This window comes from Heterocephalus glaber, unplaced genomic scaffold, assembly GCF_053883595.1.
Source record: "Heterocephalus glaber isolate CG9 unplaced genomic scaffold, H.glaber_assembly_v1.0 deba00000347, whole genome shotgun sequence".
Lineage (NCBI taxonomy): Eukaryota > Metazoa > Chordata > Mammalia > Rodentia > Bathyergidae > Heterocephalus > Heterocephalus glaber.
The window spans coordinates 15,176,138-15,203,437 of NW_028258143.1; the positions used below are offsets into that span (position 1 = coordinate 15,176,138).

The 27,300-nt window shown below is 36.9% G+C and overlaps 1 protein-coding gene across 1 annotated transcript in view; it reads right to left on the bottom strand.

Annotated features, from left to right (window-relative positions):
• Window positions 1-27,300, bottom strand: part of LOC110344231 (uncharacterized) — a 61,387-nt gene that overhangs the window by 28,166 nt on the left and 5,921 nt on the right. Inside the window, exon 3 of the mRNA XM_021237521.2 lies at window positions 24,283-24,385. Coding sequence (XP_021093180.1) covers window positions 24,283-24,385 — 103 coding nt within the window. The remainder of the gene's footprint in view (window positions 1-24,282; window positions 24,386-27,300) is intronic.

A 27,300-nucleotide genomic window follows, 5' to 3' on the forward strand; every position in this document is an offset into this window, starting at 1 on the left:
ACTCATACAGGCAGTTTTGGGTAACGTTTGCCCTTTTAATACAGGGCAACTAATTAATTCTATACGAGAAAGAGAAGAATATAAAGGAAGTAATCAAAGAGATTGGAAAAAGACAAGAAGATGAATTTGCAGAACTGATGTAGGTGAAAATAAATAAATAGAAAAAGAACAAGTGATTGCCAAGACAAAACTTTCTCACCCCCACCCCCACCCCAGTACCAGGGTAGATGAAACTTTCTTGAGGAAAAAAAAAAAAAAAGATTACCTTCACCAACAGAGATATCCTTGTTTTGAGATAATGGAGGAAAAAACCTTAATGAAATCAGTAACAATGCAGCATGGAAGAAGTGGAAGAAGAGACCTCCCGGAAAATAAATGAGGCTCGGAGTAGAGGGGAAGTACCTTAGACCTACCTTGGCTAAGGAAGGCAGAAGAATAGAGAAAGGGGAAGCAACATTGATCCTGAGATTAAAGGAAGAAAATATCAGGAACTGAGAAAGTTTCAAGGAATTCAAAGGCAGCCTTGAGGAATGAAAGCAAACTTACACAAACGGGCCAAGGGTTATGTAAAGCAGAAACAGATTGTTCAAAGTTAGAGTCATGATTTATTGGGATCAGAAAGAAAAGAAATATGGTATAGTTTTTAAATAAGAAACAAAAGTTATATGGAAAGAAAGACTGTATTTGGGCATTTACTGTAGTTCTAATCCTTTCTTGGGTCCTCTGACCAACAAAATTTCCCTTTTTTTTCATAAGTTAATTCACATGAAACTACTTTCCTGTAAAACCAAATGAACTCATAAAATAACTCATAAGTAGAGGGAGGAAAGGGGAAACATTCCTTATGGGCTTTGTTGAATAAATTGGATAATTTGCCCAAGGTGTGGTTGTGGATAAGCCAATCCCTACATGGTCCCATTTTGGGGAAAACTGTGATGCCCATGACCCTTTTAAGACAGCTGGGTTCTATCCTTGTGACCTCTTCTACCCTTTCCTATTCCCTCAATGCCCTGTTCTTTCACTTTGACTCACCTGATCAGGAACATATAGATGACACAATGACGACTAATTTTTAAATGTATTTGTGACTCTGAGGTGGTTTAGCATAGAACTTCTGTTCAAGTAGGGATACTGTAGAGACAAACAGATATTATTTCCTAGAAATTTGATGTGGAAATAATTGTGAATATTTTGAAGTTCAGAGTTATCAGAAAGGAAGAGTTGGTAGTTGTGAACAAGCAGAAGACACAGGAAAGATAAAATCTAAGGTATTCATAAGAAAGAGAGGAAGCACAAATGGAGGAACTCTGAGTCACCCCAGTTATGAACTTCCTGCATTTACCAAGGATGCAAGAATGTGACCTAGAGTAGTGACTCCTCTCTGGATACTACTAGTTTCTAAGTGGCTTCCGGCGTCCAAGAGGCTGACTCAATAGCTTTTCTGGATGTCTCAGGACATTCCTAAAGTCTTTATTTCAATACCCTTACTCCCATCACCTGAATGAACTACTCTTCTTTGTAGTTAAGTGATTTAATGAATATGTCAATAACATTAGCTAGTATTTATTTAACATATATTATTCCTAAGCACAGGGCTGTTAATATTACATGTTCTAACTCTTTTAATTTTTTTTAAGCAATCCTATGAAGCAGGCTCAAATCTTTTCGTCCCCTCCAGTTTCATGTGTTGAATGTTTTGTTCCTATTACAATGATATTGGGACAGGGTATGGCCTATTGGAAGTTGTTTAGGTTGTGAATGGATTAATATAGCTATAAAAGGGCTTGTAAGAGTGGATTTTTTCTGCCTCTCCTCTCTGCCATTCGAGGAAGAGTATTCCTTCCCTCTGGAAAACGCAATGCTCAGGACATCATTTTGGAAGGGGAAACCATGCCCTCTCTAGACACTAAGCTTGTTAGTATCTTGATCTGGGACTCCTGGCATCCAGAACTGGAGAAATACATTTCTATTCTTTGTAAATTATCCAGCCAAGAGTATTCTTGTGATTCACAAATAGACTGAGACACAGGTATAATTAGTCTCATCAGTTTATGGGTGGAGAAACCTAACTTAGAGAAGTTACCAAGATCATACATTCTATAGCAGAGCTAAATCTGAAGCAGATTTGTACAACTTCATAGCCCATTGGGAAATTACATCTAAATCCTAACAAATTACTATTTCCTTGGGATCATTTTGAGAGTAGACAGTGAAAGCCAGTCACTCCAAGTCATAAAATCAGTAATACAGTGATCAGAATGAATAGGGGGAAAGAGTCATCATGAATATTATGTGTTATCAAATAATACCATGCTTCCTTTTTTTTTTTTTTTTTTGGTACCAAGGACGGAACTCGGAACCTTGAGCTTGCTTGAGGCAGGCAGCAGAACCACTGAACTAAATCCCGGGCCCTCATGCTTCTTGCTGAAACTTCATAAAAGAGAAGTTCTAGATAGGTCCCCCCAAAACTGAAATGGTGAATGGACATTAATCATCATTTTAGAAGCATAATACATACCAGATGTATTGCTATATTTTAATAAAAGACAATATATTTATATGCTTAAGGAAAACATATTTTTTCTAGTTTAATGGTGACCTTGATTTCCCCATTCCTTATAAAATCTCAAATTCCTTTACAATGAATATCCCCATAAAGGGGTTTTTAGAAGTCAAACTTGTATATAGCAGACAGATTACTTTGCATAAAAGAGAGAAATGAAACTAGTTTTTTCAAAAGTGTGTACAAGACAAAGAAGCTGTGAAATATGAAGTTCAAAATTCAAATTCTTCTACTTATGCTAAAGTAATAGTTAAAATTTATTTCTCAAAAATTGGGAAATACAGCAAAGGCATATATATGATGGATATATCTACTTGAAAATGAATAATAACGTTGACTATGTCTTAGTTCCATGTGGACATATATTTTTGTATTTCTTTCATGGTTGAATCTTCATGAGCTACTTTAAGGAAGTAGGTGCTTAATAAAAACCTGTTATATAACATGAAAAATGAACAAACTTAAGATACTGGGATTATTATCTGAATTCTAGATCTAAATGATTCAAATATTTGAACAAGTCACTTAGTATTTTGGGGTATAAATTTCATTTACGTGTGGTATTTTACTGTTATTTAAAAGCTCTTCTAAGAAGACAAGATTTGTCCTACCAGACATAAAAACTAATTCATGGTACTGGTTTAGGAGTAGGCCGTAGATCCATGGAACAGACTAGAAAATTTAGAGAGACTTGTGGGTGTTTGTGCACTTGTCTAAGTGTGTGTATTTAGTATTCTACAAAAGTAGTATATTAAATTGATATATACAAAATGAATTTATGACAACTAATTGATTATAAAAATAACTTTTCTTCTCTCTCACACTGTATACCAAGCTAAATTCCAGACAATACAAGGACTTGAACATTTTAAAAATAAGAATGCAAATTACAGGGCTGGAAGTGGAGCTCAGTAGTAGAGTATGTACTTAGCACGTGAAAGGCCCTGGGTTAAAAAAAAAAAACAAAATCATAAAAATGTTAGAAATGTTTTCATAATCTTGGCATAGTGAAACACTTTCTAAGAGCAATACAAAACCCAAAATTATAAAGAAAATTATTAAAGTATGGACAGTTTTGCAGCCTAGAGTGAGAAAATAAGAGTGTTATGAAATTAACAGGAAAAATTAAGTACATGAATATAGTACTGCACAGTGAAGTTAAGGATTTTACTTTAAAGTATTACTTAAATTATAAAGTACCCATAAGTATAACACAGTGATTGTTTCAATTTATTTTGTTGCAATATTTTATAGACATTTTTACTAAAATATTTCATATACCATAAAATTAATTTCTTTAAAGTACAAAATTTAGTGGGATTTAGTATATTTACAAGGTATATAACTATAACCACTCACTAATTCTAAGACATTTTCATCATCCCTTCCACCCCAAATGCTAACTTAGCAGTTTCTCTCCATTCCCTCTTCTTCTATCTCCAATTCTCCTGCCTCTATTTACCGTATTGTCATAGGCATATTTTAAACCCAGTTGATTATAGGAGTCTTCTTTGTTTCATACGGGGGGGGGGTTGAGACAAGGTCTCATTATGCAGTTCAGGCTGATCTTAAACTCATTAAGTAGTGCAGGTTGGCTCAGTCATGGCAATCCTCCTGCCTCAGCCTTTCCTTTGCTGATTACAGGCATGAGCCACCACGCCCCGCAGTTTCATTTAACAATCTATGAGAAGCATGCTTTCCATAAATGAATAAATTATTTTCTAATTCAAATATAGAGAAATTATTTTTAAAAATAGAGATAGAAAATGAACAAATGAAAGTAAATAAATGATAATTTCAGATACTATTGTAGTCAGGGTTTGCAAGGGAATGGATTTAATACAGGACACATAATTTATAGGATTGTTTTACAATAGTCACCTAAAAAGTCAAATGGAGAAGAGTGCGAGAGATTAGCCGTACACTAAAAACCCAAAGAATCCAGCCAAGGCTCTGGATCCCAAGGCAATGTTTCCAGAACTAGTCTAGCTGAAGGCCTAGAGTCCAAGACAATGTCCTCTCTGAGTCCAGCCAGTAGCCTAGAGCCCATGGCATTGTCTCATGCAAGTCCCTATCTGTACCTGGAAGATCAGTGGTGGAAGCCAGAAAACCCGCACTGGTGGGGTGAAGGATTTGTGCCACCAGGCTGAGGGGTCTACATTGGAGCCAGGAAGTGATGCTTATGGTAAAGATCAGAGCTCCCGTGATGAGAATAGCAGCTATTTCCAGAGACAGCAAGGCCTGGTGCTCCTCATCCGATGAGAACAGCCAAGTTCACATCAGGAAAACCACCTGCAGCAAGCTTCTCCTAGAAAATCAACAGGCCAGGATCTTCCCCTCCACTTCTCTTTTGTGTTACTGGCAACAATCCTCAGGTGGGTCTTCCACGCCCAACCCCGCTGATTCAGTTCAGCTTGGCATTACAAGTTAACCATTAATTAATCCACCACAGATACCAATTAAAAGATGAAGATATAAGTAATTTATTAGCAAGCATGCAACATAGCTCAAGAAATGAGCATTTCTTGGGATGAGAGGGCATTTTCTTGGGTCTCATAGTCTTGCTATATCATCTAAAAGTAATTTTTTACAGTGCTATAGACTGAATCCAGGACTTCACACATGGTAAGCAATTATTCTACCACTGAGCCTTAGCCTTTCAAGAAAAAAAAAGGTCAATGATGCTGAAGAAAAGAGTGTTTGGCTGTTACATTTTTCCTTCATCTGATCCTTTTGCCTTCTACTTAAAACCCAGACCAAACCTAACTTTTTAACAGCTACAGTTTTTAAAAATTGTTGTGTGCTTACTTCCCTATCTCTAAATAATACAGTCATATTGCCACTTCTTCATTTATCTTAGAGATTTTATCTCATTTGTGGGCTTCCTTCCTATTCTGATAGATGAGAGCTTACATCATGTACACGCCCCCCCCAGTATGGATTTCTCATTTTTAGTTCCTCTACTGTAATTTTAGGTAACTCACTTACTTTATTTCTTCTTTGAACTTTTGTAATATATGTAAATTTGTTTTCTGTCCTGGTAATGATGATATGCATTACTTAGCACCCCACTTTGTATAGGTTCTCTCTCATTCCACTCCCATAATTTTCTCATTGCTATTTTCTGTATGATATCAATAGGATATGTAAAAAGGTTAAAATCAGCACAATGGCATAAGAAGTTTTAATGATATTTTTAAAAATTGTTAAATAGTTCATGGACACATGCAAGAATAGAAATTAATAAAGGAACACATATACAGCCACCACTTAACTTTTTCAAATCTTAACATATTTGCTCCCCTGTTAAAAAAATAAAAAAAAATTCCCAATTCAGTGACAGCCTGTGTTACTCACTTTATTTCTCTTTTATTTAGAGGTTTACCCTGATATCAAAGCCTTTCTCATTAACTCAGTATTTATCATTTTACCACAAGATTCTAGAGTTTTGACATACACTTTGGCCTATACTGAGTGATATTTTCTTTTGACAATGATATTTTCAAAAGTAAAATGGAAACTAAAAAGTTCCCAGAGCATGAGTCACAAGGCACACAGTATACCATAAAAGAGTGATTAGAATAACTTGGGAAGTGTGCTAGGAATTATGGGGTATACCAAAGAAGAGAATTAGGAAGATTGTTTTTAATTTTGCACCGAGACAGATCTTAGATTAGACTATGTAGGCAAAGAAATGAAGGGCTGAAAGTGAGGAGGATGTTGTCTAGCAGTCTCCTCACTACACTCATGGGACAGTCAGAAAGAGACTTGGGGAACGTGACATGAGGCTGATCTTTACAGTGCTTAACAGTACAGATCACACTTCAGAGAAAAAAATATATAAGGAAGAAATAACAAGAATTTGCATACTGACCCCACTCTCAGCGAATGAAAAATTTTATAGCTGGAGTATATAACAAAAATACAGCTTTAAACATTTAAACACTTGAACGCACACTAGAGAAGCAGGGGCATGAGTCACAAAAATCCCATAAAGGTCCAAGGATAGGAGACCTAAAAGAAAGCCCCATGTCATGAGGATATAAATCCAGAAGACCTCCATTTTTCTTTGTTATTAAATAGATTTTATTTTATTTCACTATTTTTTGTTAGCAGTAATGAGGATAGAACCCAGGCCCTCACATATGCTAGTCAAGTGCTCTATCACTGAAATACATCATTAGTCTGACTAAATATTTGCAAGAGATTTTTTTTAAAGTCACCCATAATTCCAAATTATTACTTAATTACTGTGCAGTAACTTTTTCTTTCTTTCTTTCTTTCTTTTTTTTTTTGGTACCAGGGCTCGAACTTGGGACCTTGCGCTTACAAGGCAGGCACCGGAACCACTGAGTTAAATCCCCGGCCTGACTTTTTATTTCTTCATATTCCTTCCTAATTTTAATTACTTGTCCACACACACAATCATATAGCACATATAAAAATTTTACCTAGTTTTAATTATAATAATCACAATTTGGTACACCACATTTAAAATTTAATGTTCTCAATGACACAGTTTCATTCATTAGAGTTACCATTCTCAATATTATTATTTGGTATTGTGCCAGATCCTACTATTATAAATTATGTGGTGAATATTAGTATAGTGGGTATTAACACAAATGGGGGAATGATCCTCAGGAAAATTAGAATATAACCATTTTTTTAAGTTAATGTGGGAGATTTAGAAGTTATCTCTAAGAGCCAGTTGATTTGACAGAATTAGGTCCTGTTTCTTGTAAATTAATTATAATATGTTTTATCCCAGTTCAGCTCATAATGATTTTTTTCCTTTAAATTTGAGGACATTTACAAATGAAGAAAACTGTAGATAATAAAGATGCATATGTACCCAGAATTAATCAATGTTCATCACATTAATAAAACATTTTCTTGAAAAGTTGATCACTTTTGTACCTCTCTGCAGTCACATGGGTAGCCTCTTAATGACAAGGAACTACAAGAAACAAGATGACTAGTTAGGCCCAAAGTCATTCACATAAATGGTGGTAGAGGAATAAGGGTTGGGTGTGATTTACACAGAAAGACTTATTCTTTAATGTACTGCTGGTTCTAACACAATTGCAATAATACCCTATGTTTTTGTGATCCATTACAGTTTGGAAAGTGCTTTTGTGGACTATATAATAGAGAGGATGTGAAATAAGCTTCCACCAGGGCTGGCCTACTGCCCAAGAGTGGGTATAGAATCATGGATAGGTAAATTTCTGCTGTTTATGTTCAGCAACTGGAAAGGGTGCTTATTAGAATGGCATAGAAAATAGAGTCTTTGGTCCAGTCACGGAATCTTTCTCAGGTGACACTACCTCAAGCCTTCTTCCTGTTAAAAGAGGTGAGAAGGATAAGTCCCTTTTCCTTGGATCACTATGACTCTGATCCAGCTGAAGGAGGGACAACATTAGGTTGAAACAGAGCTCCAGCAAATACGATATACTATTAAGAAGCAATGCTCCTTTGGGCTAAGAAAAGCCCATATTTTCAGAGTAGAAACAGCATCACTTTCCAAAGTGCACATTTATTTGCAAAGTGCTAGATCACATGAAACTTTGAAAGTAGGAATTGTGGCTACATATAAGACCACCACACAAGGTCTCTCCAGCACTTTCTTTTCCAGGGTCCTGGTGTGCATTGCTGGGTCTCAGGCTGGACAGTGCTGGCAAACTATAAGTTGAGCATGATGAAAAAATATACAAAGCAGAAGATAAAGATGAGGGGTCTTAGAAAAGAAGGAAGGTAGTATTGAAATTAATGTAAAAGAGGTATATATGTATATGAGGTATAGTGTAAAATGTATATGTATATTTACATATATGTAAATATATCTATATGAGGTATAATGTAAAAGAGGTATATATAGGTATAATGTAAATGAGCTATATATATGTGAAATGAAGATAAGCAGAACCTGGTCTACTCATATATATGACTACATATGTCACTTAACGATGGTGATACATTCTGAGAAATGTGTCATTAGGCAATTTTGTCATTGTGCAAGCATCATAAGGATGTCCATATGCCACTGACATATTCAGTTCATCACTGACCAAAATGTTGTTATATAATACCTAATTGTATAATGCTCACTGATCCATGTTTCAGTTCATGCACAAGAAATCATCATTTATAACTACAATGTAGTTGAGGAGAAGAAACACAGTTTTAAGTACTTAAGTATTTAAAGTTTTAAAGTACTTTAAAGTTTTAAGTACTTAACCACTTGAACTTATGCTAGAGAATCAGGAGCAAGAGTCACAAAAGAAAGCACAGTATTTCTTATATATGTGTGTATATATTCACACACATATACATACATACACATCTTTCTCTGGTATGCAATGCTGTGTTTGGCCAAGGTGTATGCTCAGCGCAGCTTTGCTGAAACTGAACTACACCAGTCACGGAGAGATCTTGTGGACTATGAAGCACCTTCTTTCTACCTTCTCAAGCAGTTCTAGCCACTTTGTTCTCTTTATGCATAGCATTAATGGCTATCATGACAAATGCACAGGGGCTCTCTTTTATTTTCTCCCATAGGAGAATAACTTTCATGTGTTTTCTGCTGAGGCTAAAACACTAATTCTTCCCATGTTCTGTTAAAAAAAAAAAGAATATTAGAGATCTAAGATTGATACTGAGTAAAAAAGCTTTACTGCCAAGTAGGGAACCTAGGTCAGAGAAAGGCACAAGTCTAGGAGACTCTCGAGGGTGGGATTTAGAAGTTTTTGTTTTGTTTTGTTTTGTTTTGTTTTAAGCCAAACCACCCAAACTGTCTCTATTCACAATAGAAAAGTAAAATGTCTGAGGGATGTAAATTGGCTAACCAGGTCTGGTTTGATGTTGTTTCATTCTATGGCATACTGGGGCATTGTGTTGTATACATTTGGGTCCACCTTAGGATTATGGTATGCAGGTACCTTATGACTTGCCCAAAGAAAGAATGTGTCCTCCTCTTGGGTGTCAGCAGATTCCTCACTTTTACTAGGCTTGGCAGCTGGTCAGAATTTAACAGTGCACACAATTACCCTAGGTTTCGAGACGTTTCCATCTCTATTTCCACCAAGAAGGTCACAGCCAAGCCTATGTCTCCCAAGCTGTGGATGAATGCTAAGTCATGATTTCAAAATCAAGTCTAGCCTGGCTTTAAAACTGGTTGATAACCCCTAATGCCCTTTCAAAGGCTTCAGTAGGCCACAGTGACTCTCCCAATGTCAATGAATGACTAGGCAGCTGGCTATGACATAGAGGGCCAGATATTTATCCTGACTTAAACCATTTCTAAGTCTTAGGATGTTACTCCACTGAGTAATTTTGGCAGAGTTAAGAGAACTGACCAGCAGTGTAAAATGCTCTCTGTCTGGGAAGAAATAGGAAAAACTAAAGAGAAAATAGTGAAAGGTTGAAAGTATTGAAGTTTTAAGAAAATAAGTTAACCATGTTAAATTGTTTATTGGTTTTGATAGTGGAAAAAGTGGTAAATAAAAACCCATGATCTAGAAATTCCTTTTATGCTGGAATACACTGAAATTCAAATGAGGTAATGCATCTGAAAGTATTTTAAAAGTATAAAGTGGTATACAGCTGGGAGGGATTGTTTGTATAAGAAAGCTTTTACCAGAAAAAAATTTTGTCTCTTCTTTAAGAACTGAAAGAGTTTTGAGAGTTGTTCTTTGTTGAAAAAACAACTCATGTTTATTTTCTCAGTTTGGCAGGATCAGGTAGAGAACAAAATTAGCCTTCAGGGAAATAAATCCTCTGGGACAATATAAGGTTACATAACCCTCCCCTGAACCGTGTCCAGGAATGTTGGCTTGCACTTTTTATGATATTTTAAGAAAAATATACAGTTAAATATATGTTAAAGCAGTATAATATAAATTAAACATTAATAGCATGCCTGGAGATTTTATAGTAGTAAAATATTTTTGCCTAAAACTTATTTTTATTTTATCTCATAAGTAAACAGTCTGCTTCCATTTCAGTTCTTTCTGCTCTTGCAAGCCCCTCTCTGTATTCTCATTCGTTTTCTCCAATTTGACACCTTTCATCGTACTACCTAGGAGAAATGTCATTTTACTATTCCTGTCTCCCAGAGTGGTTTATTTGATTCTTTAAAGTATCTGGTCAAATACCTTCCCTGTGTATCTGAGTATACATTATGCCTTCTTTTTTACTTCCTTTCTCTCCATTGCCTTATCCCTACCCTTTCCACCTTAGAACTTCAGGTTCCAAGTACAATTTCAAAAATAGAATATTTTGCTGTTCTTCCCACTCAAGAGCTTAAAATGCTTCTAATTACACTGTTTCCCCCACATCTTTCTCTCTGCAATTTAGAAGTAGCATGGCAGCAGAGTTTGCTTGACTCTCCTTCGATTTGCCATGCCATTTCTTTCTTTTTCTTCTTCCTCTTTTTTTTTTTTTTTTTTTTTTTTAAAGAAATAAGGTATTGCTATGTTGTTCAGGCTGCTCTTGAGCTAATGGGCTCAAGTGATCCTTTTGCTTCACCATCCCAAGGCTGGACTTAGGAACACACCACAACACTCATTTGTCATGTTATTTTAAAGGAGCTTTGGCTTACAAGACTTTTGGTTAAATAATGGCCCAGCATGACATCTGTGTTTTAAAAAACTGCTTCAAAGCAAAAGGGCTTTGTCACAATGGGCTTTGCTATCCCAACAGGGTGAGGTTTCTAGCCAATGCTTGGTAGAAAATAAATTCCAGTTTTATATACTGAAACATTTCCTTCTATTTTGTAAGACTCTAAGTTCTGACTTCAACTTGGGCTTGTTGACAAATGGACATTAACATAACCATGCAGATTAGCCTCTTTCCCTTGGTCCAGAGTAGGATTCTACAATTAAAACCTTTTGGTGCTTGTCTTAGTTACCTTTTCTCATTGTTGAGACAAAAATACTTGATACTCAAAGTTAAGGAAAAAAAAGTTTATTTAATTCACAGTTTGCAGAGGTTTCAGTCCATAATTGGCTGGCTCCAAGGCAGGGTGGCATGTCAGACAGGCATCACAGAGGAGAAACAGTTCATGGCAGGCAGAAGGCAGCAAAGCAAGGAAGTGAAGGACCAGTGACAAGCCTCTTTCTGACTCTTGTATCTTATTAAGGCTACTTAGGGCAGGTAGCACTTACACCCTTAACCCTTTCTTTCTTTTTTTTTTTTTTTTTTGGTACCAGGGATCGAACTCAGGACCTTGTGCTTGTGAGGCAGGTGTGGCTCCACTGAGCTACATCCCAGGCCCTATACCCTTAATCCAAGCACCCTCAATCCTAGCATTGCACACTCTAGATCCAGCCACCTCTGAAAAGCCCCACCTATAAATGCATGAGGCTTTGGGGTGGGGGGCATCTAGACACAAGCTATAATAGTCCTTTAAGTAATGCCCCCGAACAATTTCTTGGGTACCCTCAAATTTGACACATAGCTGAGAAGAAATGTTGAGAAAAGAAGAGCAAACAGCTGTGCAGGACAGTATTTTGAACATTAACCACTGTTTTTCTCTCCTCCCACCTGTTCTTGCCTGTTATTCTGATCCCTCCCCTCATTCTCACTGTTCAGGTGACTAGCAATTTTGTCTTTATTGCCTCAAGAAAGGAACAAAAGAAAGAAGAGTTAATAATTCCTGATTTTTTTTTTTGTTTTGCACCTCAAAATAGACTTTGAAACCATAAGCAGAGAAGCACTGAAAAGAAGAGGTCCAAAATTAAGCTTTGGAAATTTCAAAGTCAATGCCTTGAAACGACTCAAGGCTTGGAGTGTACATGGTATATCAGAGACAGACTCTTCTCCTTCGCAATACTAGATAATGCTCTGGAGTCTGTATCCAAGAGAGCCTTGGTAGTTTCAGTGAAGATGGTCTGTAAGGTAGACTCCTTGATTAAGAGCATCAGGAACATGGGCATCAAGGCTGAGATAATGGCAATAGCAGAGGTAAGACTAAGTTCTCATTGGCTGCCAGCGTGGGCCAGACAAAGAAAAAAACACCTGGGTGACATCTAGAAAGCTGGGCCTGAGCCGTCTCACAGACACTGGTCTCAGAAATGGATAAGAAGTGGTAAGGGAGAAAAATCTCAATGGTGTCAAGTTTCTACCCTTTCATGGCATTCAGGTCATAAACAGAAAAAGACAGTTATGTATTTACTTGTACAGCCTCAAATCTATACCAACCTTCAGTGGGATCAGGACCTCTAGGTTTAGGTCAAAAGTTTCTTTATCCAGATGTGTGAGCTAGTGGGAAATCTCAGCTTTTGTGAACGTTGGGTTCTTCATTATTAAAATAGGGACATTAATATTAGGTTGACCATAAGAAGTACACATTTTATGTAGGTAAAAGTAGTTGAATATTGGAAATTTCCTATGATTCACCTAATGGGAATAAGACAAGAAAAGACTAATATACTAGCAGGTGTCTCTGATAGTAAGTGCTTTATAAGTACCTGCCTTACAAAAAGATTAATAAAAATATTTATGAAATATGGGTAACTTCTCATTGCTGGGAAAAAAATCTGATACCCACAACTTAAAGAAGTTTATTTGGCTCATGGTTTCACAGGGCTCAGCCCATAGTCAGCTGGCTCCAAATCAGAAACATCATGATAGAAAGGTTGATGCAGGAATCTGCTTACCTCATGTGAACCTGGAAGCAGAGCTGGAGAACAGCTCTAGAGAGGAAGGCCAAGGAAGGATCAGGTGTAGTACCCAAAGTCACCCCTACCTGACACACCAAGAAGAGTGCTTCACTAATTCCATGGGCAACTCCCAAGCCAATCCAGTTGAAAATCCAGCATAAGTCACATTCCAACCACTGTCAGTTTGACACTCAAACACATCTGCTTAAGTTATACTTAATCTCTAAATAAACACAGGGTCATAAATCTTCCTAACATGATGTAACTATGAAACATACAATTGAAAAAGCACTAGTGCCCATCCCAAACTCTCAAAAGTTCTAGGATTGTTCCAAAGTACAAGTTGAAAGTCTCCTCTGAAACTCAAGGCAAACTATTAGCTATAAACCCCTGAGAAATTAAAAAAGAAAATTACTGGGCTGGGGATTTAGCTCAGTGGTTCTGCCACCTGCCTTGCAAGTGCAAGGTCCCAAGTTCGATCCCTGGTACCAAAAAAAAGAAAATTACTTAATTTCAAGATATAATGGCATAGGATAAACATTCCTTTTACAAAAAGGGAGGAAGAGAGGGATAGAAAAGAATAGGACCAAAGAAAGATAGAAATTGAGCAGGGCAAACATTTGGTCCGATAGCTCCATATTCAGCATTCTAGGCACATAGTTATGAGATGTTTGTTCTAGAGTGCTTAGCTAAGACAGCCCTAAGGTTTTGTTAGTTTGCAGCCCACATGGCCTTTCTCTTGGGCTGGCTCCTCTCATTGCTTGTGGCTTTCCTTGGCAGTCATATCTTGTTCTTGACATTCTAGTTTCCTGGGGTCTCCACTGCACCTTTGACTTCATTCCCATAGATTTACCCACCTGCCTCCCAGGGTATATTGCCTGGCATCCCAGACCTTCATCTGAAATCTAGGTGGAGGCCACCACAATTCCACTCTTGCATTCTTCCATGCCATTAAAACCAGAATCATGTGAGTGCCATGAACATCTGCTGCCGGATCAAGTAGTAGTGGGGCCATCTTTGACCATGGCTACAGCGGTCTTTGGGTGCCTGGATGGCTAAATATGGTGAAATGAATCTGGGAGAACCAATTCCCTAGGTGGCCCTTCTTGAACAAGGTACCCAGGGGGGATCTCTTCTCAAATGAAAAGTTTATACTTTTGAACCCTTGAGACTGTGATGAGTAGGGTCTTGCTGATTCCTAAGATGGTTTCAAGGAATCTTCTTCCTCCCTTGTCCCTGTTCAAAGTACTTGGCATCTTTTTAATGCCACTAATCTCTTCAGTAACCACATCTTTAGCCCAACTTCACACATAGTTCTTTTTGGACCAACATTTAAGTTTTTCAAATACCTCTGTTCTGCATTTTGCTCCTGGTTCTCATTGTACATCTCAATAAAAGTAGCTAGCAGTACCCATGCCACAGTTTTAATGTTGGACTGCCCTAAATTTCATCCATTAGATCAATTAGCCCACCATCCTTAAGCCCAGCCTCTGTTAATGTCTCAGAACATGGGTAAAATGTAGAACATTTTTTTGCTATAGTGTAATTTGCATGGCTTCTGGTCCAATTTCCAATAAGAATACTCATTACCAACTGAAACTTCACAAGCCTGGCCTTTACTGTCCACATTCCTAGCAGTATTCTGCCCCTCTGAGCTCTGACCAGAATCACCCATCAGCCCTTACAGCATCCTAGGGCTTCCCTCTGGTCTGCATCTCCAGATCTTTCCATATTCCTCCTGCAAACCAGTATCAAGGGTTTCTGAACCACATGGTCAGGTATAGTTACAACAATGACCCCACTTCTCTGGTACCAATTTTCGGTTATCAGTCAGCTTTTTGTCCCTGGGACCAAACACCTAATACCCACAATTAATTGGAGGAGTGGTCTAATTTGGCTGTTTCAGAGGATTTTTAGTTCATGTTCACTGGCTCAAACAAAGGCAGGAATATATGGCAGAAGGACATGGTGGAGTAAAGCTACTTAGATTATGGTAACTAGGAAGCAGAACAGGGGAACACTGCCACAGAGGAATGGGCCAGGGACCAGGAATAATACCCCAAATCATGCCTCTATAATCTCCCCAGACACACCTAAAATGGAGCTTTACTAATTACCTGAGTGGCTCCCATGTCAATCAAACTGACAATCTAGTTTAACTATCACAAGATGACATAAAAAGATATGCAAATATGTAAACCTTTTTGGTGTAATGGTCGTATTATAATCTGAGTTAAATTCTTAACTCCTTAACCTACAAAACATGAAATGCCTATTAGGAGTTCTCTTTCTTTTTTTTTCCTCTTCTTCCTCTTCCCTCTCTTCTCCTTCTTCCATCTCCTCTTCCTCCTTCTTGTTCTTCAAGTCAAGTTTTTTTAAACATAGTTAATAAATTCTCATGATTCAAAAGCCAAAAGGCATAAAAAGAAATTTAGAAAAAGAATCCCATCATAACAGCATCCTGTATCTCTCTAGAATACTACATTTTCCTGTTGTTAAAGCATATTTAAATTATGAGTGCTATTGTGTGAGTCCTAAAACTAACTTTTAAGAATCTGTATTTATGTATATTATATATATATATAATCTATATATCAATAGTACAAAATTATCTGCTTATAAATAATGAGCTGAGACATACAGAAATCCAGTCCCTTTGTAAAAGGTCATGCAGGGAATCAGTAGCAGGGCTTAGACATAAATTATGCTTATCTAACATTTTCACATTACAAATATGAACATTAAATGCAAGTAACCTATTTTATCAGGTAAATAAGGCTCCCCCCTCTGTTATTTTGGCTTTGATCAATAGAAGTTAGGTTGAAGAATAGTCAGTCCTCATTATTCATGGTTCCATGTTTGTGAATGTGCCTAGTTATTAAAATTTATTTGTAACCTCAAAATCAATAGCCACAGCACTTTTGTAATCATCTACAGACATGTGTAGAATAGCAAAATATTTGAATTGTTGATGCACACACATTCTCAGCTGAGTTCAAACCAGGCTACACTCTGCCTTCACGTTTCAGCTTTCACATTGTACACAAGTGTCCTTTTTAATACTTATATAAGTGCCATGTTTTCTGCATTTTTGTTCTTTTTGGTGGTGCATCTGCTGTTTAATGGCCCCTAAGCATAGTGTTGAGTGCCATCTATGGATGCTAAGCACCAGCATGCTGTATGTGCTTTATGAAGATATATATGTTAGATAAACTACACTCAGGTATGGGCTATAGCGCTGTCAGTGTTAAGTTTAATGTTAATGAATTAACAATGTATATTACATAAAATGTCTTTAAACAGAAGCCCATATAAAACAAAGCTGTGCGTGGTTGACAAAAATGTGAACAGAGGCATGCAGGAACCTAACCCTGTATTTCTTCAGCAGCAAACGGTTCAAGATATGCTAATTCAATGCTCATAGGAACTTTATAGAACATAACTACCATGAATGAAAACCAAAAATTGACTGCATTTTAGATCTTATCACATAAAGTCATGTTTCCCACCATGCTTTTTAGTTTTTAGATCCATTTGATTAAAATTTTTCTTAAATGTGTGAGGGTTATATTACCAGATTCTACATTCTTGAGATAAGAAAGTGAATACAATATTTTACTAAGTGTATTTATGAAGGGGATGACCCTAATAAGGAAGTCATTCTTGGTTTTGTGGTTTACATGTTTTGCTAACTTCATAGACTTTGAACCACTTAAGAAATAATAATACTGATGATCTGTTAATAGGGACCACGTTTGTATTCCCTTCAGGAATGTTTGTGTCTTTTGTTAGTGTTAAGTAATAAATTTACAGTAATCTTCACTAGTGTCTTATGAGTGTGCCATGTGGGATAGTTTTTGTCTACTGTCTAGCTACACGTGAGGCTGCGAATCACTTGAGTCCACATGTTCCAGGCCAGCAAGGGCATCATAATGAGCCCTATTTAAAAAAAAAAAAAACTAAAAGGGGAAGGTAGGGAAGGGTAACAGGAATGATGAATATGATCAAAATGTTATATATAGGTACATATGAATAAAATAAAAGGAGGAGTCTGTGGTGCAGCATGTGCCTAGCATGTGTGAGGTTCTGGGTTTAATCGCTAGCACTAAAAAAAAGACAGGGAAAAGTACAGTACGAGTGCTGTCATTGAATCATCAACCTGGACTCTATTTTGCAATTAATAGACAATGCAATTTTATGTTAATTTTTATGAAAAACGGGTTGCTTGCTAAGTTTTTACTTATAACCCCCAAATTTGCTGTCATTTATTTTATAATGAATGCATATAACTCCTTATGATTTATTAAAATGTAGATATTTTTAGGAGGGGCAACATATTAAAGTTTATCACTTTCTTATCATTGTTTTACATACTTTCGTACCACTGCTCATGACAAACAGCTAAAACAGCTTTTATACTTCAGTGTGAATGAGTTGACCAGATATTTTCTTGACCAAAGATTGTGCCAAAGAACCACAGTGGAGCAAAATGTCGAGGTGAGTGTGAAGAGTTCAGAAACAGATAGGGAGTTAATTTGTATAAATGGTCACAAATAGTTATGGGTTAAAGTGTATCTTTCCCTTCGAAAAAAGATGTTGAAATCCTAACTCGTAGTACCTCAGAAAGTATCATTATTTGGAGATAGGATATTTACAGAGGTTATCAAGTTAAAATGAGATCATTAGGATGGGCCCTAATCTAATTTGACTGACACCTTTATAAAAAGGAGAATTTATTTTATTTATTTCTTTGTTTATAGATGAGGTCTTGTTATGTTGCCTAGGCTGGTCTCAAATTCCTGAGCTCAAGTAATCCTTTTGTCTCAACCTCCTGAGTATCTGGGACTACGGGTGTACAGTATAGGACTATACCATGCCTGGCTTTAAAATAAGGGAATCTGGACACAGATATGAATACACACACACACACACACACACACACAAAATGCTGGTGAAGATGAAGTGAGCAATGAAGGTGAAGCAGCCAGCAGGCTTGGGACATCAAAGATTGCCAGTGTACCTCCAGAACTGGAAAGAGAAGCATGAACAGGTTTCCCCTCATAGTCTTCAGAAAGAACAAACCTCACCTACACCTAGAGTTTCAAACTGTGAAACAATTGCAAACTGTTTAAGCCATCTAGTTTATGGTACTTCATTACAGTAGCTCAAGCAAACTAAGACATAGTCCATGGTTAAAGAATAAAATTAAAAGAATAAAGCTAAGCATGTCTTGTGGCTTCTAATTTTACTCCATTTTAACAAAACCAGGACAGGATTTGCTGAGACGTGATAAACTAAATCCTGCCTAAGGTCATAAAACCACACCCTCAATTTTTCACATAGCACAAACATCTCACTTTTCAAAATCTATTTCAAAGGATGGGTCACTCCTAGGCCACTTAGGCCACTGACAATTGCCCTGGGCTCATGGATGTAATGACTTATTACATGATTTATTACATGCTTTTTCTCATGAAAAGGTCAAGTTAATGCAATAAAAGAGCATGTGTTTCTGGGGGGAAGGCAGCAGGGATCTGCAGAGGACTCACAGTGTTGAATGCATTTTCTTAATCTGGTGATGATTACATCTTTCTTTCTTTTGTGCAGGAAAACCTACTTTGCACTATTTTGGGCTCTGCATAGGCATTGTTTTTCATACATTCTGCTCAATTCCTACGGTGTCCCTATTGATGTGAGATGAAAATAAGAACTAAATGAAAGTGGCTTTAAAGAAAATATAAATGACACTGTCTTCTTTGAACTATTTTCAATAACATTTTGTTAGTTATTTTATACCTTCAATGAACATTTTGGGATATGAGCCTTGCAATACCTACATAAAGTCTTCTGTGATCATGATAATTATTTTGCTCTTTACCTAACAACTTGACATACATCATCACTTCAATATGTAAGATGGACTCCTAGGAAAAACCAGAACCTTCATCGGGGGTACAGTTGAAGGCATTTAACACCAGGAAGAAGTTACAAAGGTATTTGGACTGGAAAATCAAAGCGAAGGAGAAAGGGTACCTCAGTAGCCAGAAGTCTCTACTATCTATGTCTAGACTGAAGACTACAACAGTGGAGCTGAGTTAACAGAGCCCTGTAGCTGCAACTGCCGAGAAAAGGAGCCATTATGGAAAAGCTGCTTGAATCAAAGCAGGGGGGAGTTTGAAAGAATATACTGGTTTCTTCTCTCATTCTACCAGTACTAGTACTTTAACTTTTTCTGTTTCTTAATTCCTTTGGGCATGGATAAATGAGCCTAGAAAAGAGAGTTGGCAGGAATCAACAATCTGATGTATAGACCAGCATGGGAAGAGCCAAGCATGAATGGATCTGGGGGCAAGCAGCCAAATGACCAGCCCATCAAGGTAGTGCAGTATGCTATATGAGGTTTGGGTTAAACCAAGTCAGAGAAACCAAAACTAGGGATTGGGCAAGTCCAGTGAACATAAACACCACTGGGGTCAATATATATAACTAACATATAGACATCATAAATTACAAGTAGGAAAGCATAAGATGATCTCCTGGAGATTAGAGGAAACAGAAGTTATAGATTTTCAGGCTAATTAGCCACATCAAGAAGACAGAACAACACATACACACGGAAGTAACAAAGTCAACAGGCTTAGGTGTAATTCAGTACCCATATGTAAAAACTCATTCTAGGTAACTAGCTCCAAAGGTAGATATAAGAATCCAACAGCGGTTCCGGTGGCTGCCTCACAAGCGCAAGGTCCCGAGTTTGATCCCTGGTACCAAAAAAAAAAGAATCCAACAGATCAAAAAAAATTTTTTTTCTTAGTTCTTATCAACACCTTAGCTGTTTTACTTCGTGGTGATTCAAAGTTAACTGCCATCCCTGCTTGGAAATTGTATTTTGAAATGGCTGATATTAGCTTGCTTACTTCTCAATACTCTTTCTCATCAGAAGAGATTATAAAGCAAAGTTATAGCTATCTGAATTTTCTGTTGATTTGAAATCTCTCTAAATAAGACATTCCTTCTGGTATTTAAAGGGGACTTATCTGCACGGAAGGCAAAGATAATGAAGAAACACATACACAAAAGCAACCATCTAATCTATGACCAGAATGAAAGTGTAGACGTAAGTCTTTTATTTTTTTCTTTATGTTATTTGCTTACCATTAACAGTTGTGAGGGGCTGGGGATTTAGCTCAGTGGTTTCGCCGCCTGCTGTGCAAGCACAAGGACCCCGGTACCAAAAAAAAGGAGAACAGTTGTGACTACTTTGGGACTTGAGTAACTTTTATTTATTATGTGGAGCACCATACAAAAAAAGATAACTAGATACTTTAGAAGTAATTATAATACTCTTTTAAAATAATGTCTCTGGATCCATATAAGCTTATTTAGATAACAATTGAAAATTATTGTCTTTAATTAACTCAATTGAAACTTAAAAACAATTTCTGTATTAAGCCTTTTTTGATGAAATAAATTAAAATGCATAGGAGATGCCTACATCACTAACTGTATGGGCAGGCATCTTTCAATAATTAATTTTTGGAAGAAAGGAATACATTTTGCTTACTCTTTTACTCATCACAAAAAATGTGTTTTGGAAAGTAATAGTGGAATTGTATAGAATTACAGAAATACAAATTTATATAATTATCACAAAAATGAGGCCAAAGGACTATTCAGATATAATGAGGCCATTGTAACTGTAATTATCTAGGTAATTAATATAATTCACTTACCTAGAAATTGTTAGTGAGCATCAAATATGAACAAGCAGTACAGTAAGTTCTGAAAACATGCAGATGAACCAGTTTCTGGCTTCAGGGCATTAAAAGACCAGAAAGAAAACCTAGCTACAGGGCTCTGAGTGATAATTACTGGCAGAAAGCCACAAGTAGCACAAAGAGGAGCTGTCCCCAGGGAAGGGGTGGCCAGCAAGTATTTAAAGCCTGGATTCCCAGTCTGAGTTTCTTGGTCTTGTTTAGGCCAGTCCCAGGCCTCAGCTTTTTGCCGGTGGTAAGCTCCATCTTGAATTCTTACCTGGAGCTAACAGCACTGCTGTACACACAGCAGTACTTCCTGCTTACTGCTCTGTAGGGAACAGGGAAAGGGGACGTTACTAGAACCTCTGCAGTGAGTCCTACTCTCCTTTGAGCCACGGGAGCACAAGGCGAATTATAGGAAAGGTAGAAAAATGAGACTAAGAAGCTGAGCTTTGGGTCTGATCAATCAGTGCTGCTCTGGGCAGTAGCTTACCGCACCTTTTATTCAGTACATCGGAAGAAACGAAGTGTAACAAATGACTTGCAGAGAGTTCAGTACATCCTGGGTAAACAAGATGTAACAATCCAAGAACAAGGAGGAACTGAGTAGATGTTTGTTCCTCCCAGGATGTTTTCAGCTCCCAGGATGTTTCTTGTCCTGGAGAATCACAGACAGCATCACCGGATCATTGAAGTCTCAGTTGTGACCAGAGGCCAAGATGGAATTATGTCTCGGAATTCCATAGCTGTGCTGTAGGCAGGAGAACTAAACTAACCAAATGATTTTTCCCTAAAATTATGTAGCATTGCTCCCGACACTGCTCACTCCCAGGTCTCAATGGTACCCTTTACAGACCAGATTCCACCATGCTTTGCTTCCCACATCAAAGGGATCAGCTAGTTCTGTAAATTGCATTTCTCAGAAACGTCTCTGAATGCTTGCCTTTCCACTCCTACTGCCTCTGCTACTGGGCAGGTGCTTGACATTTCTGATGTTTTATCACAATGGGGTCCTACTGCTCTCTTTTTCTCCTGTTTTGACCTGATCTAATGCAACTTTACACTGGCAAAGGGGCTTTCTTTTCAAAACATGTTATACTTTTTCCCAGTACCCTACAATGGGTTCTCTTTGCTTACTCACAGTGGTTCTCAAACTTGAATGTGCTCCAGAATTAATAGGGAAATTTCCTTAAACACAGTTTCCTCCTAAACCCACATTTCAGTAATACTCAATCTATATTTTTAACAAATTCTCCAGGTAACTCTTTACTGGCAGCCTGGTTCAAATTAGGGGACTATGGTTTTAGAACTATAAGGTGAAGTTCAAATTTAGCACACAGTCTTTCATGTGATTCTTCCCTCATAATACACCTCCCTTTCCATGTTAGAAAGCATTTTTCCTAAGCCTTCCTAAAGCCTTTCCTCATCTCTCACTGCACTGTCTCCTGATTCTAAAGCTCTGAACCCTTTTCACCAAGTTTGTTTTTTGTTTTTTTTCGTACCAAGGATTGAACTTGGGTCCTTCTGCTTGTGCGGCAGGTGGCGGAACCACTGAGCTAAATCCCTGGCCCTTTCACCAAGTTTTCATTTGTCTATTTTCCTTGCTGCACTTTGACTTCTTAAAGGGGTGGGGTGACAAATTACTCATCTCTTTAATCTTAGTATCCACCCTTGTTCCTGATTCATAATTGGCACATAACATGAATAAATGAGTGAGTAAATGGATAAATGAATAATCAGAGTGCTAGTTACACTATGAAAAATTGGCTGTGTATGAGGCCATTTCTCTTTATGAACTGAATAATTATATATCTTCTAATAAAATCCTATTAAGCCTAGCTAGCTCAAGCTCATCAGCATTTGAGATGACATGAAACCAAAATACACAAATGGTGGTGCAAAAATGTAATTATTGCTTTTCCCCGTGTAGGATTTATGAATTCATTAAACATTTAGATTAATGTAATGTCGACAGATGTTCAGTGTTTTTATTTTTGTTTTTTCTGCTTTTTAAGGGTCAAAAATATAAAAATATATACATAGTTGTCATTTTCCCCCCAAAGTCAACCATTTCTAAGTGCATTTTGTTTTGTTTTCTGCTTTTATGGTGTCGTCTTCCTAGTGTTGGTGGTTTGTTTTTTCTAATGAAAATATTAACTCTCAACCTTTAATCAAATCATATTAGCTTACCACACCATATAAATCGAGAGGTATTTTAATCATATTCCTTTATTTTTACTTGGCTTACATTCACTATTTCTCTGAGTAATAAACATTTATCTTGCCTTCCGTGATCCCACCTTTCCTTCTATCCATGTGGTTCTTTTTGAAGCGGCTGGGGGTAGGGATGGGCATATGAACTAATCTTGGCCAACTGGAGTCATGGTGTTCTTTTTAGGGAGAACACCTGATCCAAATCAGCCAATGTGATTAGTCCTCAGATCTTTCTTGTGAACACAGAGAACAGTGTACTCACACCCTAGGTTTATAGACCAATAGAACCTAGGTTATTATTGTTGTCACTGCCAGTGTAAAGCTGCTGGGAATGAAGTCAACAGAGGGGCAAGCAAGGTTGAGAGAGAGAGAGAGAGAGAGAGAGAGAGAGAGAGAGAGAGAGAGAGAGAGAGAGAGATTTCTGAGCTTTTATATCCTTTTATGCAGAGATCCAATGTATTCCATGGAATTTACACTTAGCTCCACTAACTCAAAAATTCCTTTTTATTCTTTACGTTTGGTTTCTCTCATTTACTATCAAAATTATCTTGACCACTAGGAGATTATGCCAGATTTTGTAGCATCATTGAATTTGTAATTTTCTAGAAGTACTGGATAGATTTCCAATGTAACTTTTATCTTCTATACAGCTCTAGAGATATATTTAAGTAGAAATATTTCACTCATTTATTGTGTGATCTTAAGTCACTTTTCTGCAATTAGGTTTCCTTATTTGCTGAAGAGCTATAATGCCCTTCCTGCAAAATTATTATTCTTGAATTATTCTAAAATATCTGATAGACTTCTAGTGCAACTGACTATTTATACATAATTATTCCTGGGCACAGATGCTGTACTAGCACAGGCTGTGCATTACAGGTGGGATGGGGGGAAGAAAGAGGAGAAAGTTTGACAGACTTCACTTTGAATAAAACCAAAACAGCCAAATAATTTTATAATATTATCGTTATTAGCTGCTTCTATAATTGGAAGACTTATTCCAGAAATGTTAGAACTGCCATAAGTTGTCAAATTTACCAAAAGATGAAAAGAGATGTGTCAGAAAAAAAAAAAATGTACTCACAATCCAGTTTCTTCTCATCAGATTGGAACCAACTGTAGTTTTAGATTGAGTTAAAGAAGGCTGGACATTTTCCAAATGTCTGTTTTGAGGAGAACAGCAATATCTGAGATAGAAATAGAAAAAAAAGCAATGATATTTTAAAATCTGAGCTGCTCTAAGACTAGTTTTAATAAGAACAACAGGGTGTGTCACATTAAAGGAAATGTATACGTTGGGCCACATTGTAATCTCAAAGAACTAAGTGTACACTTCTTTTTATCTTTTATTTAAAAAAAAACAAAATGAAGGCTCTATTTCCTGGGACATTTTTCTCTCCAGACTAACAAGGTCATCATGTTTATGCGTATCTTTCAGTATAACTACTAATAAAGTCACTGCAACTAAATTTTTTGCATTTTTCCCCACCAGTTTGTACTTATTAGTTTTAGATATTAATACTTGTATTAATACTCCTAAAACAAATTGAACTTGCTCAGACTGAATTATACTAAAAGCATCCTGTGTTTATACTGTGACATTTGCACTGGATTTTCAGTCTGTGTAACTTCTCACCAATTTTCCTACTACTACATAAATTTTTTAATTTACAAAATTAACATACATTTAATTTAATCAGAAAAGAGTCATAATGAAAAGTTAGAAATTTTTCCCTCTGTGCTCATCACTTTGAGTTTCTACTGTTTGGTGCGCAATCTTCCATTTCATTTCCATGTGTATGACACATATACACATAGCACACCCTTCCTTCCTTTCTCCCTCCCTCCCTTACCCCAGCCCCTTTGGTGCATTTTTCCAAAATTTGATCATACTACAAATCAAGGTCACAAACTAGTTGTCTACAGTGTAGATATAGCTAGGAATATGTTTGGTTCACAAAAGATTGGGGAAGTTTAATATGAAAAAAAAGGAAGATCTTAATCCACATGCTGGTAGTGTAATAATATTAATGCTACATGAGTTTTCCAATTCAATGAAGTTAAGGCCATAATCCTGAATGATACAATTCTAAATGCCATAATGAATGAATGTTGAAATCCCAAAAGGTCATAATCCCTAAAATTAAATTTATGATTGCCAGAAAAAAATAATTCCAGAAAACAAATAAATATCTTATGTCTTAGACATTTATTTATATTTTAGATAAGCTTTTATTTCAGAAAAATAAAAACATGACAGAACAGTTCATAGAATACATTATACAATAAAATGTGGAATGAAAATATACAGTTTTTGATGTACTAACAACACTCAGGTATAATGGTTACGAACAGATGAATTATTCTTAAAAAATAGGTAAAAAACCAAATTGTGTCAATGTATATCACTATGGTTGGCAAATGTATGCACCCAGCTTTATAACTGTGGTCAACTGACATTATCACAACAACCTACATTGTAAGACAAGACTGACCAAAAACTGTGATGGGTCATTACTGCATATTGTAATCAACCTAAGAGTCAAGCTCTTGGCAGCTTGGCTTAGGGTAAATTCAAAGGATTCAGAACCAGGGGGAGTTCAGAATCAGTTGGAGGTTGAAAGCCTGAGGCCAGGAGGGCATTGATGTTAAGTCCTGGAGTCCAAAGCCAGGTAAGCCTGGAGTTCTGATCTACAAGGCAGCCCAAGAAACTATGCCAATTCTCAGAGAAAGAGCAGTTTACCTTCTGTGTTTGTTTTCTCCAGTCCTGGCTGATTGGACAATGTCCATTCACACTGAAAATGGATCTTCCCAACTGGGTCCACTTAGACTCACACACTAATCTACTTTAGAAACTTCCTCAATAGATACACTAAAATAGTGCTTTACCATACTTCCAGATATTCCTTCTTTCCTTCTGCTGAACATAATCAATTATCCTGTGCACAACTGAAAATGTACTAATCCCTCCCCCAGAATTTGCCTTTCTACCCTATTGTTTTCTTTCAGTACTGGAGATTAAACCCAGGGCCTTTTCACATTGATCTATATTCCCAGTCCCTATTTTGCATTTGGTTTTAAGACAAGGTCTCTTAAATTGCCCAGGCTGGGCTTGAACTTGCTGCCTTACTTTCCCAGAATTCTGGGACTTCAGGCATGTACCATCACATTTGGCTCGCCCTACTTTTATACCCTCTCCCCGACAGGAATTACAATTTTAAGAACTCTGGCTTTCAGAATTTCAACACTTGGGAATTTAATCTTATGAGTTTGTAATTGGAGGATTCAAACTTTAGCAATTTTAGTTTAGGTATTTTGATCTCTTGGAACTTCAACATTTGGGATTATGGTGTTTGGGATTGTTTTGAGGATGATGATTGACACTGTCAATTCAACATGTCCTCTCCACCCCCGATTACTCATATTTTTACTGATCTATCTTTCTATATTACTGGCCCATCAACTATAAATATTTGAGTTTATATCCTCTGATATTACTTTTTGTTGCATTTAACATTGTATCATGGTATTACCATTTAGTCGATTCAGCTGCACATAACCAAATATGCTACACAACAGTGGCTAAACACTAAGGTTTATTTTTCTCTGAAATATCCAAAGTCTGAAACCAGGGCTAATATGGCACTCCAGGGTCATGAGGAGGAACCTGGGCTCCTTCTATTTACCTTCCTTAGGACGACTCTTAGTCTCAAAGTCAATTAATCATCTATAATGCTTTAGGATTTCTAGGTACCTTACCTGTTGTTCCAAACAGAAAGAAAGGTGGAAGGCAAAAAGCATAATGGCTCTTCTCTAAAATGAGTCTTCTTTACAGATATTTTCCATAAGTTCTTCTGAACTACTTCTACTCATATCTTACTGGCTGTAACTTAGTCACATAGCCACACCGAGCTGTACAGGAAATTTGAGAAATGTAGCTTTTTTAGCTGGGCACACTGGCAGCTGAATAAAATCCAGGTACTAAGGAAGAAGTATAAGTATCAATCTTAGGGTCTCCATGTCCTTCTAGGTTAGTACAGATATATGGAAGAGATTGCTAGTTGCCCTCAAGAATTAAAATATGATAACAGGGAGAGAATGA